The sequence below is a fragment of the Macaca thibetana genome, chromosome 14, assembly GCF_024542745.1.
Source record: "Macaca thibetana thibetana isolate TM-01 chromosome 14, ASM2454274v1, whole genome shotgun sequence".
NCBI classification, from domain to species: domain Eukaryota; kingdom Metazoa; phylum Chordata; class Mammalia; order Primates; family Cercopithecidae; genus Macaca; species Macaca thibetana.
Genome location: NC_065591.1, coordinates 17,682,331 through 17,703,803, shown reverse-complemented (window position 1 = coordinate 17,703,803; position 21,473 = coordinate 17,682,331). Strand labels below are relative to the sequence as shown.

Sequence of the window (21,473 nt, the reverse complement as noted above, 5' to 3'; positions counted from 1 at the left end):
AGCGGAGATGGGCGGATCACCTGAGGTCAGGAGTTCAAGACCAGCCTGACCAACATGGTGAAACCCCGTCTCCACTAAAAATATAAAAAAATTAGCTGGGCGTGGTGGTGGGCACCTGTAATCCCAGCTACTTGGGAGGCTGAGGCAGGAGAATCATTTGAACCTGGGAGGTGGAGGTTGCAGTGAGCAGACATGGTGCCACTGCACTCTACCCTGGGTGACAGAGTGAGACTTCATCTCAAAAAAAAAAAAAAAAAAAAAAGAAAAAAAGCAGCAGCTGTGGAAGCCCAGACACCAGGAAGGTGAGATCTTCGACACAGAAAAAGAGAGATATGAGATTACAGAGCAGAGCAGGATTGATCAGAAAGCTGTGGACTCACAAATTTTACCAAAAATCAAAGCTATTCCTTAGCTCCAGGGCTACCTGCGATCGGTGTCTGCCCTGACAAATGGAATTTATCCTCACTAATTGGTGTTCTAAATGTCTTAAGAAGAACCTAATTAAATAACCGATGACATTAAAAAAAATCATGATGTCTTTAACTTCCTCTCAGAAAGACCAGCAAAAACAAACAAGTAAATAAATCAATAGGTATTGAGAGAGAGAGGAAGGAAGGAAGGGGGAAAAAAGGAAAGGAGGGAAGAGGAGAGAGGTAAGAAAATGATGTAAAATATTAACAACTGGGGAATTTGGGTGAAAGGTATATAGGGAGATGTTCATTGCATTAATGTTTTAACTGTTCTGACAAATTTTAGACTTGACAAATTTTAAATTAAAAAGCTGAATGAAGAAAAAAAGAATTCACCAGTATATCATTTGATAATTTCTAAATGTAATTTTTTTTTTTTTTTTTTTTTGAGACAGGGTCTTGCTCTGTCACCCAGGCTGGAGTTCTGTGGCATGATTTTGGCTCAGTGCAACCTCCACTTTCTGGGTTCAAGTGACTCTCTTGCCTCAGCCTCCTGAGTAGCTGAGATTACAGGCATCCGCCATCATGCCCAGCTATTTTTTGTATTTTCAATAGAGAGGGGATTTCACCATGTTGGCCAGGCTTGTTCTCCAACTCCTGACATTAAGTTATCCACCCGCTTCAGCTTCCTCAAGTGCTGGGATTACAGGCGTGGGCCACCATGCCCAGCCCTAAATGTAAATTTTAGTCCCCTCTTTAAGGATTTGATTTGGCATTTAATTGAGGGGAGGTGGGACAATCTAACCATAGCTAATGCGGAATATCGTCTATTATACGCATAACCTAAGCACATTTAAGCAGTCAGAATTTTGCTCTAAGAACTGAAATGTGGAAAGGGAGAAGGTCAATGGTAAAATAGCACAGGTACTCAAAACCAGTCTCAAAACTTCATGCTGTCTCTAGTGAAAAAGCTAATTTCCTTTATTTATTTATTTATGAGACAGAGTTTTGCTCTTTTGCCCAGGCTGGAGTGAAGTGGTGTGATCTTGGCTCACTGTAACCTCCGCCCCTCGCCCCACCCTGTTCAAGCAATTCTCCTGCCTCAGCCTCCTGAGTAGCTGGGATTACAGGTGGCCGCCACCACGTATGGCTAATTTTTGTATTTTTAGTAGAGAAGGGGTTTCACCATGTTGGCCAGGCTGGTCTCGAACTCCTGACCTCAGGTGATCCACCTGCCTCAGCCTCCCAAAGTGCTAGGATTACAGGTGTGAACCACTGCGCCTGGCACTAATTTCCTTTATAATTGGACAGAAGATGCAAATAGAATGCCATTTCAGTGGCAACGCCTTGAGAAAGTTCTAGAATGGAAGCAAGGGCATATCTTCAAGATAATCTTCAAAAAGTTTAAGTTAACCTTGTACTGAAACACATATTAAAAATTACCTAAGTCCAACACACAATATTTTGGTAAAACATGATTAAACTAATAAGGTTGTCTCCAAGATACTGTCTGGTTACATTGCTCACCCTTGCGGTAATTGTGGCGATAGACGTGAAAGGCATACAGAAGTTCATAGTAATTGTGAGTCATAAGGTCCACGGCTCTAGCACGTGACTCAATTATTCCCACAACCTAGGGAAGGGGAAGTAATCAGATAACTAAGTCAGTAGCAATCATGGCAACCACCATACTTGCTGAAAGCCAGCACTGAATAACTAAAATTACCTCATTATGCAGATTCACATAGGGAAACTCTACAAGATCCTGTAGCTGTGAGCGTTCACAAAGAACTACCACCAACTGCCGTAAACAATCTAATTGTCTAGAAGGAAAGAAAGGAATATGAGGGCAAACTATCTTAGTAGGTTAAACAGAGTTGGTAAATTGTCTTCTCTAAAAAAGATCATGAAATTACCTGCTGGAATCAGGAATTTGGGTTAAGGCTTCATATGCTTGGCTATTGTGACCCAAATCCAAATGATGTTTGAAAATGCATGTCCTTAGAGTAGCCTAAATACCAAATGTAGATCAAATATCAAAAAGAGCAGTATAAATGAACATACCACACCCACAACAAACCTTAAAGAAAACAACCAAATTGCAGCCAATTCTTACCTGACTTTTCCAGTCATCACCTGCTTCAGTTATGGCCGATGTAGCCAACTGAATAACCAGTTCAGGCAAACCAATGACATCTAGTAGTCGTAAAACCTAACAAGAAATAGAAGAAATTTCCGTTAAAATTAATATGGGAATGCACTTTAAACTAAATTATGGTTTAAAATTATTGAGAAAGGTTAAGTAGGCCGGCATGGTGGCTCCAACTCCAATCCCAGTACTCTGGAAGGCTGAGGCAGCAGGATTGCTCAAGGCCAGCTTGGGCAATAGGGCAAGACCCCCATCTGTACAAAAAAATTAAAAAAAAAATTAAAAAAAAAATTAGCTGCGTGTGGTGGCATGCACCTGTAGTTGTAGCGACTTGGGAGGCTGAAGTGGAAAGACTGCTTGAACCCAGGAGTTCAAGGTTGCAGTGAACTTTAATCTTGCCATTGCAGTTCAGCCTGGGTGGTACAGCACGACCCTGTCTCTGTCCTCAGTGCCTAGTGGACAGTGGTCTCTCTGTAAACACTTGTTGAGGCTGGGTCTGGTGGCTCACACCTGTCATTCTGAACAACATGGCGAGACCCCATCTCTATTAAAAAAAAAAAAAAAAGCTTGTTGAATGAAAGAATAGATACAATTTCACTACTAACTGTTCAAGTCACTGATGAATGTAAAGAATATTAAATTAACACCACAGTTTTATAAAAACCCTAAAGATAATTTGCTAAATCACTGACATAATCCTTATTTTTTTTTTGAGACAGGGTCTCAATCAATCAGGCTGGAGTGCAATGGTGTGATCTCAGCTCATTGCAACCTCCACCTCCTGGGTTCAAGTGATTCTCCTGCCTCGGCCTCCTGTGTAGCTGGGATTACAGGCATGCCCCACCACACCCAGCTAATTGCTTGTGGTTTTAGTAGAGATGGAGTTTCACCATGGTGGTCAGTTTGGTCTTGATCCCCTGACCTCAGGTGACCTGCCTGCCTCAGCTTCCCAAAGTGCTAAGGTCACAGGTGTGAGCCACTGTGCCCGGCCTGACATATTTGATTGTCCACCCTATCAACGTCTGCACGCTCCCCTAACCATGCACATTTCCCTATCTCATATACGTGCAATTCTCTAATACATATGTATGACACATCCAAAATATAAGTTTATAAAGGATGAAGATAAAATAAAAAGTTTTACAATTACTTTTATTAATTTTTTGAGACAGGGTCCTGCTCTGTTGCCCAGGCTGGACTGCATAGCTCAGTGTAGCCTCGACTTCCTGGGCTCAAGTGATCATCCCATCTCAGCCACCTGAGTAGCTGGGACCACAGGTAGGCACCACCATGCCTGGCTAATTTTTAAATTTTTTGTAGAGATGGGGTCTTCCTATGTTGTCTGGGCTAATCTCAAACTCCTAGGCTCCAGTGATCCTCCTGCCTTAGCCTCTCAAAGTGTTGGGATTACAGGCGTGAGTCACTGCACCCACTATAATGGACCTGGAAAATTCTTATCTTCTAGTGACATCATAGCCACCACAACAAAATGTATTGCTCACGTTTGTGGTGATGCTAGTATAAACAAACCTACTGTGCTGTCAGTCGTATCAAAAGTATAGCATGGCCAGGCACGGTGGCTCATGCCTATAATCCCAGCACTTTGGGAGGCCGAGGCAGGTGGATCACTTGAGGCCAGGAGTTTGAGACCAGCCTGGCCAACATGGTGAAACCCCGTCCCTACCAAAAATACAAAAATTAGTGGGGGTGTGGTGGCGCACACCTGTAATCCCAGCTACCTGGGACGCAGAGGCAGGAGAATTGCATGAACCTGGGAGACGGAGGTTGCAGTGAGCCCAGATCGCACCACTGCACTGAGCGATAGACTCCGTCTCAAAAAAAGAAAAAAAAAAAGAGTATAGTATATATGATTATATAGAGCACATAATACTTTTTTAAAATTTTGAGACAGGGTCTCACTCTGTCACCCAGGCTGGACTGGAATTCAAAAGAATTGTCATTAGTAGGAAAGTAGAGGGTTTTTTGTTTTTTTTTTTGAGGTGGAGTCTTGTTTTGTCATCCAGGCTGGAGTGCAGTGGCATGATCTCGGCTCACTGCAACCTCCACCGCCTCCCAGGTTCAAGTGATTCTCCTGACTCGGGCACCTGAGTAGCTGGGACTACAGGCGCACACCACCATGGCTAATTTTTGTATTTTTAGTAGAGATGGGGTTTCACCATGTTGGTCAGGCTGGTCTCAAACTCCTGACCTCGTGATCTGCCTGCATCAGCCTCCCAAAGTGCTGGGATTACAGGTGTGAGCCACCACATCCGGCCAAGGGTTATTAAGAGCTACAAATCTACTTCAGTGTAAATTTATTTATCTAATAAGCAATTAACACAGTGAAGACTGCTTTTGTGGCATTTACTTTCTGGTGGGAAATCCAGAAAAATAGCAGTCTAAAATATGAAACCGAGTATGGTGAAATGTTATACAATCTGGAAGTGTGCGCAAGAGGATGAATAAAAAAGCTTTTCTGCACAGGCCAGGCAGAGGGCACTATCTGAGAAGGTGACAGATAAGCAGAGACCTGAGTGGAATGAGCGTCTGAGGAAGGGCATTTCAGGCTGACAGCACAGCAGGCAGAAAGGCCCTGAAGAGAACAGAGCATGCGCTTGACTTGAATGAGACAGTAAGAAGGTCACCACTGTTACAATGGAGTGACCAGAGGCAAGAAGGGCAGGAAACAGGTCAAGAGGATCCTCAAGTCCAAATTATAAGCTAAGGCTAAATACAGCATTACTAGTCAATTCCCAGAAATATCAGCAAGACTAATAAAGTGCAAATCAAGTAATAAAATTCTAATGGCAACTGGGCTAATAAAATACCATGATGAAAATTTCATTTCAGTTAAAAATATTTATCAAATTTCACCATTTAACCCTAATTATAGATCCTGGGAAAAAATGTTAACATAAAATATGTTTCTTTAATTTCTTTTTGTTTTTTTTCGGAGATGGAGTCTTGCTCTGTTACCCAGGCTGGAGTGTAGCGGCATGATCTTGGCTCACTGCAACCTCCACCTCAAGGTTCAAGTGATTCTCCTGCTTCAGCCTCCCAAGTAGCTGGGATTACAGGCACCCGCCACCATGCCCGGCTAATTTTTGTATTTTTAGTACAGACAGGGTTTTGGCATGTTGGCCAGGCTGGTCTCAAACTCCTAACCTCAGGTGATCTGCCTGCGTTGGCCTCCCAAAGTGCTGGGATTGTACTCATGAGCCACCGTGCCCAGCCATGTTTCCTTAATTTCTCTAGGCAAATTCATTTTTCTTAAATTTGGAAATTCAGGGAGCAACTAAATTTTGGTAGTATTTTTCTCCAAAAATAGCAAAGCAATATATTTCAGATGTGTTTTTACACAGAGTGGTATAAGGCCAAACCAAGACACAATGTACCTTGTCATAATACTGCAGCCTGGGGGTAGACACGATCTCCCCATCCTCTGAGCGAATCAAGCGATCCAAGAATTCCTCTTTGCCTACTTCAGATGCTGCCTGACAAAAACATTCCAGAGCCTGGAGAAATAAAATATAAAATAACTTGTAACAGATCATTCCAATTCCAGGTGCTATAAATCAGGGGTTCACATGCAAAGGAAAGCCAAAAAAGAAACAAGATTACTTAACATGGTCTACTATATGCACAGTTTCTGACACATCTGAATTCTGTGTGATGCATTCATGTTTTTAAAAATTTATCTCACATTTAACTTTAAAAAGTAAACATTGGCCGGGTGTGGTGGCTCATGCCTGTAATCCCAGCACTCTGGGAGGCCGAGGCGGGTGGATCACAAGGTCAGGAGTTTGAGACCAGCCTGACCAACAAGGTGAAACTCCGTCTCTACTAAAAATACAAAAATTAGCCAGGTGTGGTGGCATGCACCTGTAATCCCAGCTACTCAGGAGGCTGAGGCAGTACAATCGCTTGAACCTGGTGGGCGGAAGCTGCAGTGAGCTAAGATCATGCCACTGCACTCCAGTCCTCCAGCCTGGGTGACAGATCAAGACTGTCTTCAAAAAAAAAAGTAAACCTTAATAAGATGATTGACACATACATACATAAGGCAACTGTAGCAATATGTTAACAATTGTAGAATTTGAGTGATAGGTAAATACTGTTCACTGTAAAAGTCTTTAAACTTTCCTGTCTGTTTGAAAATTTATATAATAGAATATCAGGGAAAAAATTAAAAATGTAAACTACCATAATGAGAAAAAAAGCAGCATAAAGCAATAAAAAAAAATGTAATTAATAAGTAAATTTGGGCTGGGTACAGTGGCTCATGCCTGTAGTCCCAACACTCTTTGGGAGGCTGAGGCGGGCAGATCACTTGAGCCCAGGAGTTCGTGACCAGCCTGGGCAACATGGGAAAACCCCATCTCTACAAAAAATTTAAAAATTAGCCAGGAATGGTGGCGCGTGCCAGTAGTCCCAGCTACTTGAGAGGCTGAGGTGGGAGAATTGCTTGAGCCCAGGAGGTTGAGGCCGCAGTGAGCCATGATTACACCACTGCACTCCAGTCTGGGTGACAAGACCCTGTCTAAAAGAAATAATAAAATAAGTAAATAAATTTGATTTATAAAAATGTATCCTGGCCAAACGCAATGGCTTATGCCTGTAATCCCAGCACTGGGGGAGGCCACGGTGGGAGGATTGCTTGAGTCCAGCCTGTGCAACACAGTGAGACCCTGATTCCACAAAATAATAATAATAATACCAAAAGGAATCTCTAAAAACACACAGGGGCAGGAGAGTTGTAATATTTTCTTATGTTCCTGAGTCTTATCTAAATTGCAGAATACAAGAAAGTAAATAGTCCTCACATGTATATTATGCTTTTGACTGACATTAGTACAGTCTTCTTTAACTTTGTCTAGAGGATTCTATGTCTCCCATCCCCTAAAACCTAGTCAAATGGAAGCTAAGCAACTTCCTTGCATTAAAGTTTATTTACCATTCAAATGTAGTTTACCTTCTGTCCTTCTCCTGTAACTAGGTAACACCTTCCCAGCATAAATCGACAGGAACCAACATTGACTTGACACCAGGGATGGAGCAGTTGAATATAATCCTTAAAGGCATAAAAGGTGCTTTCTGATTAGAAAATAAATGTTTCTTAAGGAGATACTCATTCCCAAGTTCTTCACAGAGGATGAAAAGATAGCATTTGAACAAATGTTTTATTTCCTGACATAATTCTGAGATTAAAACCTACCCCTGTTGCCTTCCTTCCTCATCCATTCCCCCTTTCCTTACACAAACAGGAGTTCAGTAAACACACATACACATACTTTACATCTCAGCAATTTTCCAATTTTTGGTATTTATTGGTTCAATGACTAGATTCCAGTAAAGGATGTATATGAAAACAATAGTACATTTGTATTACTATAAAGAAAACCTAGCAGAGTTAATTTGTTAAAAAGATACTCTAGAGGCCAGCGCAGTGGCTCATGCCTGTAATCCCAGCACTTTGGGGAGGTGGGTGGATCACCTGAGGTCAGGAGTTTGAGACCAGCCTCGCCAACATGGTGAAACCCCGTCGCTACTAAAAAAACAAATATTAGCAGGGCGTGATGGCATGAGCCTGTAATCCCAGTTACGCGGGAGGCTGAGACAGGAGAATTGCTTGAACCCAGGAGGTGGAGGTTGCAGTGAGCCAAGATCATGCCACGGTACTCCAGCGTTTCAGAAAAGAAAAAAAAAAGATACTCTAGAAAAAAATCATGTTAGGAATTACACTGCCCAGAGAAGTAGAGAAAAATCTCTCTCTTTAAAAATTTATTTTATTACTTTCTTTAAAAGCCTTTAGAATCAGGTATTCTCTCAGCCAAGTACTAACCATGCCCAACCCTCTTTAGCTTCGTAGATCAGACAAGATCAAGCAAGTTCAGGATGGTACAGAAATAGAGAACAATCTCTTTGGGGTATGTCTTCGCATAATCAAGTTTAAATTATTGTGGGTCTTTAAAATGCAGTTCACATTTACAAAGAAAAATATTCAGCAATCCCATGCTTTACAAGAATGTGTAGATGTGAAATGTTCAAAGGAACTCACCTGCAATTGTACATATTGACAATTTCCCATCAAACATTCTAGAAAGAGACACCCAGGATTGCTAGGCCATCTAGTCATTGGTTAAGGAGATTTCTTAATTTTTGTTGGCAAATCTTAAACACATACATTGGGCATCAAATTCAGAAAAGTCCATAAAATAGCTTAATTTACAAAAACAAGGAAGAGAAGTTGGCCAAGCACATGTTCTTTCATCGTCACTAGAATACAGTTAAACAGTTACATATATACCAGGAGACTTGTTATAGAGCTTAGAACTCAGGTAACTACGGAATAAAGCATCTATTTCACCAGGCATGGTGGCTCACTCCTGCAGTCCCTGTACTTTGAGAGGGTAAGGTGGGAGGACTGCTTGCACCCAGGAGATCAAGACCAGCCTGGGAAACACAGTAAGATTCCTGTCTCTAAAAATAAATAAATTTTTAAAAGCCTGTATTTCATTCCTGGGTGTTCATTTTCAATTCCAGCTGCTGTACTGCAGAACACAGTATTGGTGCCAGTGGACTTCCAGCACATAACATGGTACCTGGCATATAGAGCCATTCAATAAATATTTGTTGAATGAATAATGTCTTTTTTTTTAATTTTTTTGAGAAAGAGTCTCACTCTGTTGCCCAGGCTGGAGTGCAGGGACATGATCTCAGCTCACTGCAACCTCTGCCTCCAAGGTTCAAGTGATTCTCCTGCCTCAGCCTCCTGAGTAGCTGGGACTACAGGCGCATGCCACCACATCCAGCTAATTTTTGTATTTTTTTGTAGAGGCGAGGTTTCACCATGTTGGTCAGGCTGGTCTTGAACTGCTGGCCTCAAGTGATCTGCCCGCCTTGGCCTCCCAAAGTGCTGGGATTATAGGCATGAGCCATTGCACCCAGCCGAATGAATAATTTTTTTTTTTGAGACGGAGTCTCACTCTGTCGCCCAGGCTGGAGTGCAATGGCGTGATCTTGGCTCACTGTGAGCTCCGCCTCCCGGGTTCACGCCATTCTCCTGCCCCAGCCTCCCAAGTAGCTGGGACTCCAGGCGCCCACCACCACGCCTGGCTAATTTTTTTTTGTATTTTTAGTAGAGATGGGGTTTCACCGTGTTAGCCAAGATGGTCTCGATCTCCTGACCTCGTGATCCGCCCGTCTGGGCCTCCCAAAGTGCTGGGATTACAGGCGTGAGCCACGGAGCCCGGCTGAATAATGTCTTAAAACAGACCCAGGTATTTCATTACATAGGCAAAATAAGAACCTTAGACTATTTAGATAGAAAAGAACTGCTTTTTTTTTTTTTGAAGAGTCTCACTCTGCCACCCAGGCTGGAGTGTGTGTCGCGAGCTTGGCTCACTGCAACCTCCGCCTCCCAAGTTCAAGCTATTCGCAGCCTTCCGAGTAGCTGGGATTACAGGTGCAGGCCACCACGCCTGGCTAATTTTTGTATTTTTAGTAGACATGGGAGTTTCACCATGTTGGCCAGGCTGGTCTCGAGCTCCTGGCCTTAAGTGATAAGCCCACCTCCACCTCCCAAAGTGCTGGGATTACAGGTGTGAGCCAACATGTCCAGCCAGAAGAGAGCTTTTCACTGGCTCTTAAATAAAAGGATACAAAAGCTGCAATAAATAACTGGTAATTGCAGTAATTGTTTCAGGCCAATTCAATCCAGTTTGGCTCAGAGGTGCCTTTGGCTGAGAGAAGAGGTGAGATATAATGTGTTTTCTTGCAACTTCTTGGAAGAATAACTCCACAATAGTCTGAGGACTAGATACTTAAAAAGAAAAAGTTATGACAGTTTTGTGTAGTGGTAATATCAATTTTCAATTAAAATAATCAATTCATTTTATGCCTGTAACAAACAATTTAGCACTTCAAAAGAGGAAATGTATCATGGGTATATATCCAGTGGCACCATAAATAAAAGTAGTTTGTAAATTGTGAAGCGCTATAAAAATGCAACGAAAACACCATTCACATCAAAGTTACAGTCATTTCTTTTCACTGATCTCACAACACTTAAGTGCCTTCCCTAGAAATTCTTCATGATAAATACAATTAGCCCCAGGATTTCAACTTTTATACCACAACAATACAAAATAAATTCTCCAGAATGGTTTTCAAACATGAGGGATACTTTAAATATCTGTTGACTAAGATTACAAAAGTTACCATAAACGTTAATAAATTTTTTAATGATTTTGTTAAATTAATCACTGGAGCATCAAAACAGAACGGGAAAGCAGCTATATATATACATATAAAATATCCTTAACATACGCCTGATCTGGTACTACAGTTTCACAGACCCCATGCCACAAATGGAGATCTCAGGCCACAGCTTACTCATGCCTTCTGAAAGCAAAGAGCCTAGCAACCTTTCTATGGCAAAGGTGGCAAGAGACCACTTTAATGAATATGCAATAAATCCCCAGTTTAAAATGAAATGTGTACATAGTCCACTCCTTACCAAACCTATTTGCCATTAAAGCACCAGAGTCTGTTAATTCCAGTACTGATAAGTGTTGGAGATTAGACTCCCTGTGAGAAAAGGGGAAAAGACAACTTAGTAAATTCTCCGATGCTAAACATTACTTCTACAAGCTCTTCTACTAAGAACATTGTCAATTTAATTAATAAATTGCAAATAAAAACTCCACTGAAAGCACAAAAAAAATTGGAAATCATTATACATTGCTGCCCATAATATCACTTTGTGACCCTTCAATGAGGAGCCAGAGCAAACAGGATGGTTTATCTTATTGCAAATGTGAATCTCGGCCAGGTGTGGTGGCTCATGCCTGTAATCCCAGCACTATGGGAGGCCGAGGCGGGTGGATCACTTGAGGTTAGGAGTTCAAGACCAGCCTGGCCAACATGGTGAAATGCCGCCTCTACTAAAAATACCAAAAATTAGCCAGGTGTGGTGGCAGGCGCCTCTGATCCCAGCTACTCTGGAGGCTGAGGCAGGAAAATTGTTTGAATCAGGGAGGTGGAGGTTGCAGTGAGCTGAGATCATACCACTGCACTCCAGCGTGGGCAACAAGAGCAAAACTCCATCTTCAAGAAAAAAAAAAAAAGTGAATCTTGTAATTCTTGGATTCAGCTATAAAGAAACTCAGCCTACCTAAAATAACTAGCATAACGTTTTGTGTATGATCTTTCCTTCTGGTTTCATCTTATTTTATATTCAACATGATTTATATGTACATATAAATGTATAATACATAAGTATATATAATACATAATTTATCTGTACACATACATACAGTCTATGATTACATGTGACTTATTATTTTCATTCTTATAAGATGCTTTCAACCTCTAACAAGTAGAGGCACCAAAAAGATCTCTGAATCTTAACGACATATAATTTTACAGCATACTGTTAAAAATCTTTTTCCCGGCTGGGTGCGGTGGCTCACGCCTATAATCCCAGCACCGTGGGAGGCCAAGGCAGGCGAATCACCTGAGGTCAGGAGTTTGAGACCAGCCTGGCCAACATGGTGAAACCCCATCTCTACAAAAGTATAAAATTTAGCCGGGCATGATGGCGGGTGCCTGTAATCTCAGCTACTTGGGAGGCTGAGGCAGAAGAATCACTTGAACCTTGGAGGCGGAGGTTGCAGTGAGCCGAGATCATGCCATTGCACTCCAGCCTGGGCAAGAGAGAGCAAGACTGTCTCAAAAACAAAATAAAACAAAACACTATAACTTTTTCCCTTTAAGACAATGGGAAAAATAATTAAACTCACAATTTACATTTTAAATAATTGGGATAATGAAACTCACAGTGTGTCAAGTGGAACATCAGTTGCCAAGCACTCACTTCCCCATTTAATGAGGTAATAAGATAAAAGTAGGGGAGCTGTTCGATGTAGTAGGTCTTGCTGAGCTTGAAAGAGCTGACCAGCTCCCCAAATCACCTATACATTATGGGTGGGTGGATAGGACAAGAAATTATAGCAATTAGTAATGGTAACTCTTACGGCTCAGGTGGAAGTAAAATAAAATAACAAATACAAAGGTCACAATACTGTAAAAGCAGCATGTTTTACATTTTACGGTAGCAAGTGGCAAAATATCTTCCCAAACATTAACAGTCAAAAAATAATCAAAAACAGCTCACCAAGTAATGGAAGCTGATGATGAAAAGAAACCAACAATAAAAAGCTTAACTTTCATTAAACCTGCGGGTTCAGAATTAAAGAAGAGGGCAAGGCACAGTGGCTCACACCTGTAATCTCAGCACTTTAGGAGGCTGAGGTAGGCAGATCACGTGAGCCCAAAATTTCGAGACCAGAATGGACAACATGGTGAAACCCTGTCTCTAGTAAAAATTACAAAAATTAGCCAGGCATGGCGGTAGGCGCCTGTATTTCCAACTACTTGGGAGGCTGAGGCAGAATTGCTTGAACCCGGGAGGCGGAGGTTGCAGTGAGCTGAGATTGTGCCACTGCACTCCAGCCTAGGTGATAGAGCAAGACTCCGCCTAAAAAAAAAAAAAAAAATTAGCCTGCGTGGTGGTATGTGCCTGTAGTCCCAGGTACTGAGGAGGCTGATGTGGGAGGCTGAACTGAGCCCAGGAAATCGAGGCTGCAGTGGGCCAAGATGGAGCCACTGCACTTCAGCCTGGGCACAACAGAAGTGAGACCTTGTCTCAAAAAAACAAACAAACAAACAAACAAAAACAACAAAGAATTGAAGAGACACAGGGAAATCTAAATTCTCTCATATACTGCTGGTGTTGGGTAAAAAAATAGATATGACCATTATAAGCAAATTTGGCACTACCACCAAAAGACTTAAAATGTGCATAACCTGTAGACCAAAATCTAGTTCTTAGAACTTATCCTAGAGATATAATTAAAGATGTATAAAAAGTGGCCAGGCATGGTGGTTCAAACCTGTAATCCCAGCACTTTGGGAGGCTGAGGCAGGCAGATCACTTGAGGCCAGGAGTTCGAGACCAGTCTGGCCAATATGGCGAAACCCCATCTCTATTAAAAATATAAAAATTAGCCAGTGTAGTGGCAAGCATCTGTAATCCCAGCTAACTGGGAGGCTGAGATATGAGAATTGCTTGAACCCAGGAGGTGGAGGCTACAGGCTGCAGTGAGCCAAGATTGCGCCACTGCACTCCAGCCTGGGCTACAGAGCAAGACTCTCAAAAAAAAAAAAAAAAAGATGTGCAGAAAATTATGGACATAAGGGACAAACTGGCAACAAAAAGAAAAATGTTGGTGAGATTTATAAAGTGGAAGAACAGAACAACCAGATTACAAAAAATACTATGCAGTTTCTTCAAATTTTACAAACAAACCAAAAAGAATTTGCATGGAAAAAAAGGTATATAGCAAAATTTAAGTAGTAATCACTGGGTAGAAAATAACAAATTTTTTAAATTTTTGCTTACATATATTTTGTAAAGGTTCTACAATGAATATCTTATTACTTCTGTGTTCAGAAAAATTGACAAAAGTTATAATTTAAAAAACAAAAAACCCGAAAAAAAATAGAAGAATCTACATAGATCAAAAAGAACTTAGTAAAGGCTAAACAACCTAAGTAACTTTCAGGAAAGGTTCCCTTTTCAACTTGGTGGTCTTAAACAAATTATCTTCCCCATTTTTTTTTCTTCTTTTTCGAGATAGGGTCTCACTCTGTCATGTAGGCAGAAGTGCAGTGGGGCAATCACAGCTCACTACAGCTTCAACCTCCCGAGCTCAGGTAATTCTCCCATCTCAGCCTCTCAAGTAGTGAGGACTACAGGCTTGCTGCACCATGCCCGGCTAATTTTTGTATTTTTTGTAGAGATGAGGGTTTGCCCAGGCTAGTCTCAAACTCCTAGACTCACACAACCAGCCCACTTCGGCCTCCCAAAGTGCTGGGATTACAGGCACTACATCTGGCCTTTTTCTTACTCTTGCTTGAAATTCTACCATAAGCAATGTATCTAGGTTAATAAGTTCTTTCTTTTATTTGGAGACAGAGTCTCGCTCTGTCACCCAAGCTGGAGTGCAGTGGTGCAATCTCGCCTCACTGCAAACTCTGCCTCTTGCGTTCAAGTAATTCTCATGCCTTAGCCTCCTAAATGGCTGGGATTACAGGAGTGTGCCACTAGACCCTGTTAACTTTTTTGTTTTAATAGAGATGGAGTTTGCCATGTTGGCCAGGCTGGTCTTGAACTTCTGGCCTCGAGTGATCTGCCCACCTTAGCCTCCCAAAGTGCTAGGATTACAGGTGTCAGCCACTGTGCCTGGCCTGAATTAATACATTCTGACTTAAAATGTATAAGTACATTTATACATTTTAAGTCAGAATTAAAATGGGAGCCCCAAAGGACTTTTGGCTATTTACACATTAATATGAATTGGTTTAACTAGACTGCTTCCTTGATAGGCTCAAATGATATTACTGACTTAGAAAAAAAATAGGACGTCTGACTGTGGGCAGAAAAATAATTTCTTAGCATGGGACATTCAGTAGGGTGGGTGATTAGGACTATATATTAGTAACAAGAGTCTGGTGGTCTAAGAAGAACAGAATGAAAAAGAAAGCACAGAATGGAGTTAGGAGGACCACAAAGATAAACTTGCATCTCAAAACTGTGTTTAGGGTAAGCCTTGCACTGTAGAGAGTTCTTAGGCCAGGTGAGGTGGCTCACGCCTGTAATCCCAGCACTTTGGGAGGCCGAGGTGGGTGGATCACCTGAGGTCAGGAGTTCAACACCAGCCTGGCCAAAATGGCAAAACCCCGTTTCTACTAAAAATACAAAAATTAGCCGGGTGCAGTGGCACACACCTGTAATCCCAGCTACTCAGGAAGCTGAGGCAGGAGAATTGCTTGAGCTGAGATAAGGCCACCGCACTCCAGCCTGGGCGACAAAGAAAGACTGTCTCAAAAAAAAAAAAAGAGAGAGAGGAAAAAAAAAGTTTTCTTTTTCTTCCTCCATACTAAAGATTACTCTTACCACATTCATAGTTACTAATAAAACTACATTTTGGGAGAGCCAACCTGGGATAATTTTCCACTACTACACATACAAAGGTTAAGAGTAAAGCAATCTGCTTCATATATGTTTCTTTTAATCAACTCTTAAGTTCCAGGGTACACATGCAGGATGTGCAGGTTTGTCACGTAGGTAAACGTGTGCCATGATGGCTTGCTGCACATCAACCCATCACCTAAGTATTAGGCCCAGGATCCATCAGCTATTCTTTCTGATGTTCTCCCTCCCCACAATCCCCTCCATACATGCTCTTAATCTATAATCTCACAAGGATTACAATGCTTATTCATTCTTAATTCAAAAATATTGATAGAGCACCTCGTAAGGCCAAGCTTGGGGGACTAAAGCAGTAAACCAAGACAAAAGTATCTGTGCTAGTAGGGCTGACATTTTGCTCCTAAGTGCTTGTAGGCTTATACCAGGTTTTAGATTTTACAAGTTTTCCCTCAAGCAGTACTTACGGCATCTCCAAGCCTCATTAACAGCTGCTGTAAGATCAAAAGATCTCGGCAGATCAGGAAACGAGTACTGGCGATTTTATGCACACCTCTGCACACAATATACCCTGCTGTGCTACTACCATAGAGCTGGGAAAGATTCATTCTAATATTCAAAGGCTGAGCTGTAAAAAGAAGAAAAGTGGAGTTGAATGCATCATTGTTTTAATCAAAGAGGCACATTTGTTGTTCTGTCATTTACCTGGATTGAATCCCTTTTCCATTTCCACTTCTGTTTCATAATCCATTTCCCGTATAAGGAGTCCAATTGCATGGATTGGGTTCCTAATCTCTTGCAGTTTACTACAAATATCCTCCATTACATTTTCTCTATAAGGACAATTACAAAACTCTTATTACTACCGAGAATACGTAAGACAAGTTCTATATGTCCTATAAGCTAAATACATTATGAAACAAGAGAACCAGATAAAGGAATGAAGATAATCACTCTGGCATACAAGATACAGTCCCTATACATAGCAAATTTCCTCTCAGTTTTTCACGAACAACACACAAAACAAATGTGAGAAGAATATTTTTGTTTTTTAGAATTTTTAGCTCAGTTAATTGTTAAAGCATATTTTACAAGTCTATTTCCAGACTTCAAGTCATGTGTTAAATTTTCTGTTAAAGTAGAAATATGTATTTAGAATCATGGCACATCAGTTTGACTTTAAGCTACTACTTTGTACACTCTGGAACATACATTAAAATCCCAACTTCGCAGCTAAAAATGCTGAATTTCCATTAGGAAATGCACTTTACCCTAATTCTCCTTACACATCAATAGTGATCAAATCTTCCAGAATCTGCTCTGCAGCCTTTTCCGGAGACTGTAGGTTATAACAACTCATTTCCATAATAACTGACATATCCATAGTTACTGACTCTCCAATCAGCCGGAGGCATTTTATAAGACATATGACATCCCGAGCGATATCCACATCTACAAATAAGAGAAAGTTAATTTATGTCTTAAGCCAATGACTATCTATTGATTGCTACTACATTAAAATGTTAATAATTAAATGACAAGATATCTATCTGAGGTCTCAGAGATGCTTTGGTCCTTAAGTGTTCATTAAAATATTTGTGGTGTGGTAAAGTGACCAAGACAGGTGTGGCAATCAATATTTTTTGTATCCATGTGAAACGAAGCATAGGGTTTATGTAGGAAGGGGATTAAATATGGACATAACAATTACTATTACCATCAGATATGGTTGTCTCATCTTCTGTCAAAAGGTTCTCATAAGGCAGGAGATATAAATGATCCACTAAGGAGGAGGGAATAAGGAAAGACAGGTACCCCTGGGAAAACAAATTTTCCAGTTACATTTTTTTCAGTAAAAGTTTAAAGGTATAAAATAATTGAGATGTGCATCTTATCACGAGGAAACACGAGACAAACCCAAGTTGCAATACACTCTATAAAACAATAGGTGTAGTCTTGGCAGGGCACAGTGGCTCACACCTGTGATCCCAGCAGTTTGGGAGGCTGAGGTAGGAGGATCACTTGACCCCAGGAGTTCAAGACCAGCCTGGATATCATGATGAAACCCCATCTCTTAAAAAAAAAAAAAAAAAATTAGCCAAGTGTGGTGGCAGGTAGCTTTAGTTCTAGCTACTAGGGAAGCTGAGGTGGGAGGATCACTTGAGCCTGGGAGGTTGAGGCTGCAGTGAGCCTTAAGAGCACCACTGTACTCCAGCCTGGGTGACACAGCGAGATCCTGCCTCAAAAAAAACAAAAACAAAAAAACCCCAAAAAACAAAAAACAAGCATAGTCTTCAAATAATGTCATTCTCATGAAAGACAAACGCAGATAACAGTTTGAGGGTAAGTAAAAGAGACACAGTAACTAAATATATATATTAAATTGGATCCTGGGCTTTTGGAGGCCAAGACGGGCAGATCACCTGAGGCCAGGAGTTTGAGACCAGCCTGGCCAACATGGCGAAACTCCATCTCCACTAAAAATACAAAATTAGCCAGGCGTGGTGGCGCATGCCTGTAATCCCAGATACTCTGGAGGCTAGGCAGGAGAATCGCCTGAACTCAGGAGGCGGAGGTTGCAGTAAGCAGAGATTGCACCACTGGACTCTAGTCTGGGAGACAGAGAAGACTCCTCTCAAAAACAAAAAAAAAATTGGATTCTGGATCAGGAAAAAAAATTATGGGCACAATTGGCAAAATCTGAATATAAACTATATATATATTATATTTGGCAAAATTTGAATATAAACTGTATAATATTATGTCAATATCAAATAATCTGATTTTTAAATTGGGCTGTGGTTATTTAATATCCGTGTTCTTAGATACATGCTGAAATATTTAAGGATATTTAAGGATAAAGGAGCGTGATATCTACAACTAACTTTTCAGCAGTTCAGGAAAAACTATGTTTAGAGAAAGAAGAAAAGCAAATGGAAGTTAACAAATGATGAATCCAGGTGAAGTGCATACAGGAATTCTTTGTGTTACTCTTGCAACTCCTACCTTAAGTTGGAAATTACTTCAATACAAAAAGTAAACAGGCCAGGTGTGGTGGCTCACACCTGTAATCCCAACACTTTGGGAGGCCGAGGCAGGTGAATCACCTAAGGTCAGGAGTTCAAGACCAGCCTGACCAATATGGTGAAACCTCGTCTCTACTAAAAATACAAAAATTAGTTGGGCGTGATGGCGTGCACCTGTAGTCCCAGCTACTCAGGAGGCTGAGACAGGAGAAGTGCTTGAACCCCGGATGCAGAGGTTGCAGTGAGCTGAGATCATGCCACTGCACTCCAGCCTGGGTGACACAGCAGACTCCAACTCAAAAAAAAAAAAGAAAATAAATACAATAAAATACAAAAAAAGTACAGATAATAACACAGAAAACTATTTAAATGAATGAATCACAATTTTAGGGGAAAAAATACAAAGGCAAAGTCGTAAAGGCTAACCGCAACATTCGGCAGACTAACACTGGGCAAGACCCACTGAACTTTTTGTTTTCTGAAGGCATTTTATTATAACAGCCACTGAACTGTCTCAAGAAGGTCTTCTCCATGCTTCAGTTCGCTTACTTTTTTCAGCAGGCACACCATGTTTGTGTGTGGATTCAAATGTAGGGCAAGAGGATGAGAGAGGGCTTCTTGATACTGAAGACAACAGGCATAGAACTTGCACCAGAATTCTTGTTGTAAATTTCGAAACTCCTCCTGGGAGAATTCATACTCTGTTACACTTCCTTGAAGCTGGCAAAGAAGAAATGAAAGAAATTAAACTTTTGATGCCATTTAGGATCTTTGTCCACAAAAAGTGTAATTGTCCAATATCATTATACTAAGCTACAGCCAAATGAATATTCCTTACGTATAAAAGGCCATAGAATACGCAAATGCATGTCTGATTCTCTAGTTAAAAGGTTTAAAACATTTGTACTTCCAACGAACAAGGTCAAGTGAAGAATTCCAATAATTCCTCAGTGCCAATCTGCTCTATATCAAGATGGAAGGAATTCTTACTCTTTCTCTACCCAAACCTCACCTCATTTTCAACAGCTAAAGTAACTTCCTTCTTCAGTTCACTCCAGGAAAGATCCAAATTCCTCTCAGTTCCTCGGCAGAAAATCTAACATTAAAAGACATTTTAGACTTCTATATAATAGCCAAAACTGAATGAAAGATATTTCAGTTTAGAAGACATGGAGGCAATGTAAAACTATATAATAGAGATCTGGCATACGTGGAACACACATCACCTGAGAGAAAGTTAAGAAACTGGGCGTATTTAGTCTGGAGAAAGATGACCTGGAAAGATTCTTAAAATACCTGAAGGGTTGATTTATAGAAGAGAGGCTTCCTTTTCAATGATACACTTTGGGAATAATAACTCCCACAAGAGGTAGTGAGACAGTGGTCAGTGGAGGTAGAGACAATTAAAGGCTGAATTAACTATCACAAAAGCCTCAGAAGGCATTTCTGTTTTATGTGGGAGGTCAGACTAGAAGATTCTAATATAACTTTCAATTGTATGAGTTATTGTATTTTAAATCCATCCATGAAGCTAAGTAGTAATTTAAAGAAGCCTATGCAGGCTGGGTGCAGTGGCTCATGCCTGTCATCCCAGCCCTTTGGGAGGCCAAGGCGGGTGGATCATCTGAGGTCAGGAGTTTGAGACAAGCCTGGCCAATATGACGAAACCTTGTATCTACTAAAAACTACAAAAATTAGTGGGGTGTGGTGGCATGTGTCTGTAGTCCCAGCTACTCGAGAGGCTGAGGCAGGAAAATCACTTGAACCCAGGAGGTGGAGGTTGCAGTGAACCAAGATCGTGCCACTATACTCCAGCCTGGGCAATAGAGCAAGACTCTGCCTCAAAGAAAAAAAAAAAAGTCTATATAACTTTTTTGTTGTTTTAAAAGAGATGGGAATCTTGCCATGTTACCCAGGCTGGTCTTGAACTCCTGAGCTCAAGCAAATCACCCCCTTGGCCTTCCAAAGTGCTGAGATTACAGGTATGAGCCACTGCATCTGGCCAGAAGCCTGCGTAACCTTAAAAAACCCTTTCTGTTTTTTTTTTCTTAAAGACAGGGTCTCACTCTGTTTCCCAGGCTGGAATGCAGTGGCATGATCAAGGCTCACCGTACCCTCTACTTCCTGGGCTAAAGCTGTCCTCCAACCTAGGGCTCCTGAGTAGCTGGGACCACTGGTGCATACCACCTGGCTATTTTTCTTTTTTTTTTCAGAGATGGGGTCTCCCTCTGTTGCCCAGGCTGCTCTCAAACTCCTGGGCTCAAGTGATCTTCCTGCTTCAGTCTCCCAACGTTTTGGGATTATAGGTGTGAGTCACCACTGTTGGCCAAAGAATCTTTTTGTAAAGCACTGGGCTTCTCTTATACTATGAATTTGAAGCTAAAAGCCTTTATCTTTTTTTTTTTGAGACGGAGTCTCACTCTGCCACCAGGCTGGAGTGTAGTGGTGCAATCTCGGCTCACTGCAACCTCTGCCTCCTGGGTTCAAGAGATTCTCCTGCTTCAGCCTCCTGAGTAGCTGGGACTACAGGCACGCGCCACCACGCCCGGCTAATTTTTGTATTTTTAGTAGAGATGGGGTTTCACCATGTTAGCCAGGATGGTCTTGATCTCTTGACCTCGTGATCCACCTGCCTCGGCCTCCCAAAGTGCTGGGATTACAGGCGTGAGCCACCACGCCCGGCCAAGAGTTTCTTGAATTTGAACCAAGTCAGACCTTCACTGTCCTAATAAAAAGGTTAGAACAGTATAACCAAAACTAAACAAAAAAGCACTTTAAGTATGCAGTGTAGTATGGTATCTTTTTACAATACTGTAGGTAGAGGTTTCTCTTTT

The 21,473-nt window shown here is 41.3% G+C and overlaps 1 protein-coding gene across 3 annotated transcripts in view; it reads right to left on the bottom strand.

Annotated features, from left to right (window-relative positions):
- The window catches only part of NUP160 (nucleoporin 160), a 71,993-nt gene that overhangs the window by 18,334 nt on the left and 32,186 nt on the right, over positions 1–21,473 (bottom strand). For all 3 annotated transcript variants that reach the window (XM_050759130.1, XM_050759132.1, XM_050759131.1), the window contains 16 exons: positions 19,652–19,735; positions 19,189–19,359; positions 17,331–17,430; positions 16,900–17,065; positions 16,319–16,446; positions 16,081–16,241; positions 12,400–12,533; positions 11,078–11,148; positions 10,222–10,381; positions 8,618–8,687; positions 7,532–7,630; positions 5,955–6,074; positions 2,527–2,622; positions 2,327–2,421; positions 2,137–2,233; positions 1,938–2,043 (listed from right to left, as the gene is read on the bottom strand). In XM_050759130.1, coding sequence (XP_050615087.1) covers positions 1,938–2,043; positions 2,137–2,233; positions 2,327–2,421; positions 2,527–2,622; positions 5,955–6,074; positions 7,532–7,630; positions 8,618–8,687; positions 10,222–10,381; positions 11,078–11,148; positions 12,400–12,533; positions 16,081–16,241; positions 16,319–16,446; positions 16,900–17,065; positions 17,331–17,430; positions 19,189–19,359; positions 19,652–19,735 — 1,858 coding nt within the window. The remainder of the gene's footprint in view (positions 1–1,937; positions 2,044–2,136; positions 2,234–2,326; positions 2,422–2,526; positions 2,623–5,954; positions 6,075–7,531; positions 7,631–8,617; positions 8,688–10,221; positions 10,382–11,077; positions 11,149–12,399; positions 12,534–16,080; positions 16,242–16,318; positions 16,447–16,899; positions 17,066–17,330; positions 17,431–19,188; positions 19,360–19,651; positions 19,736–21,473) is intronic.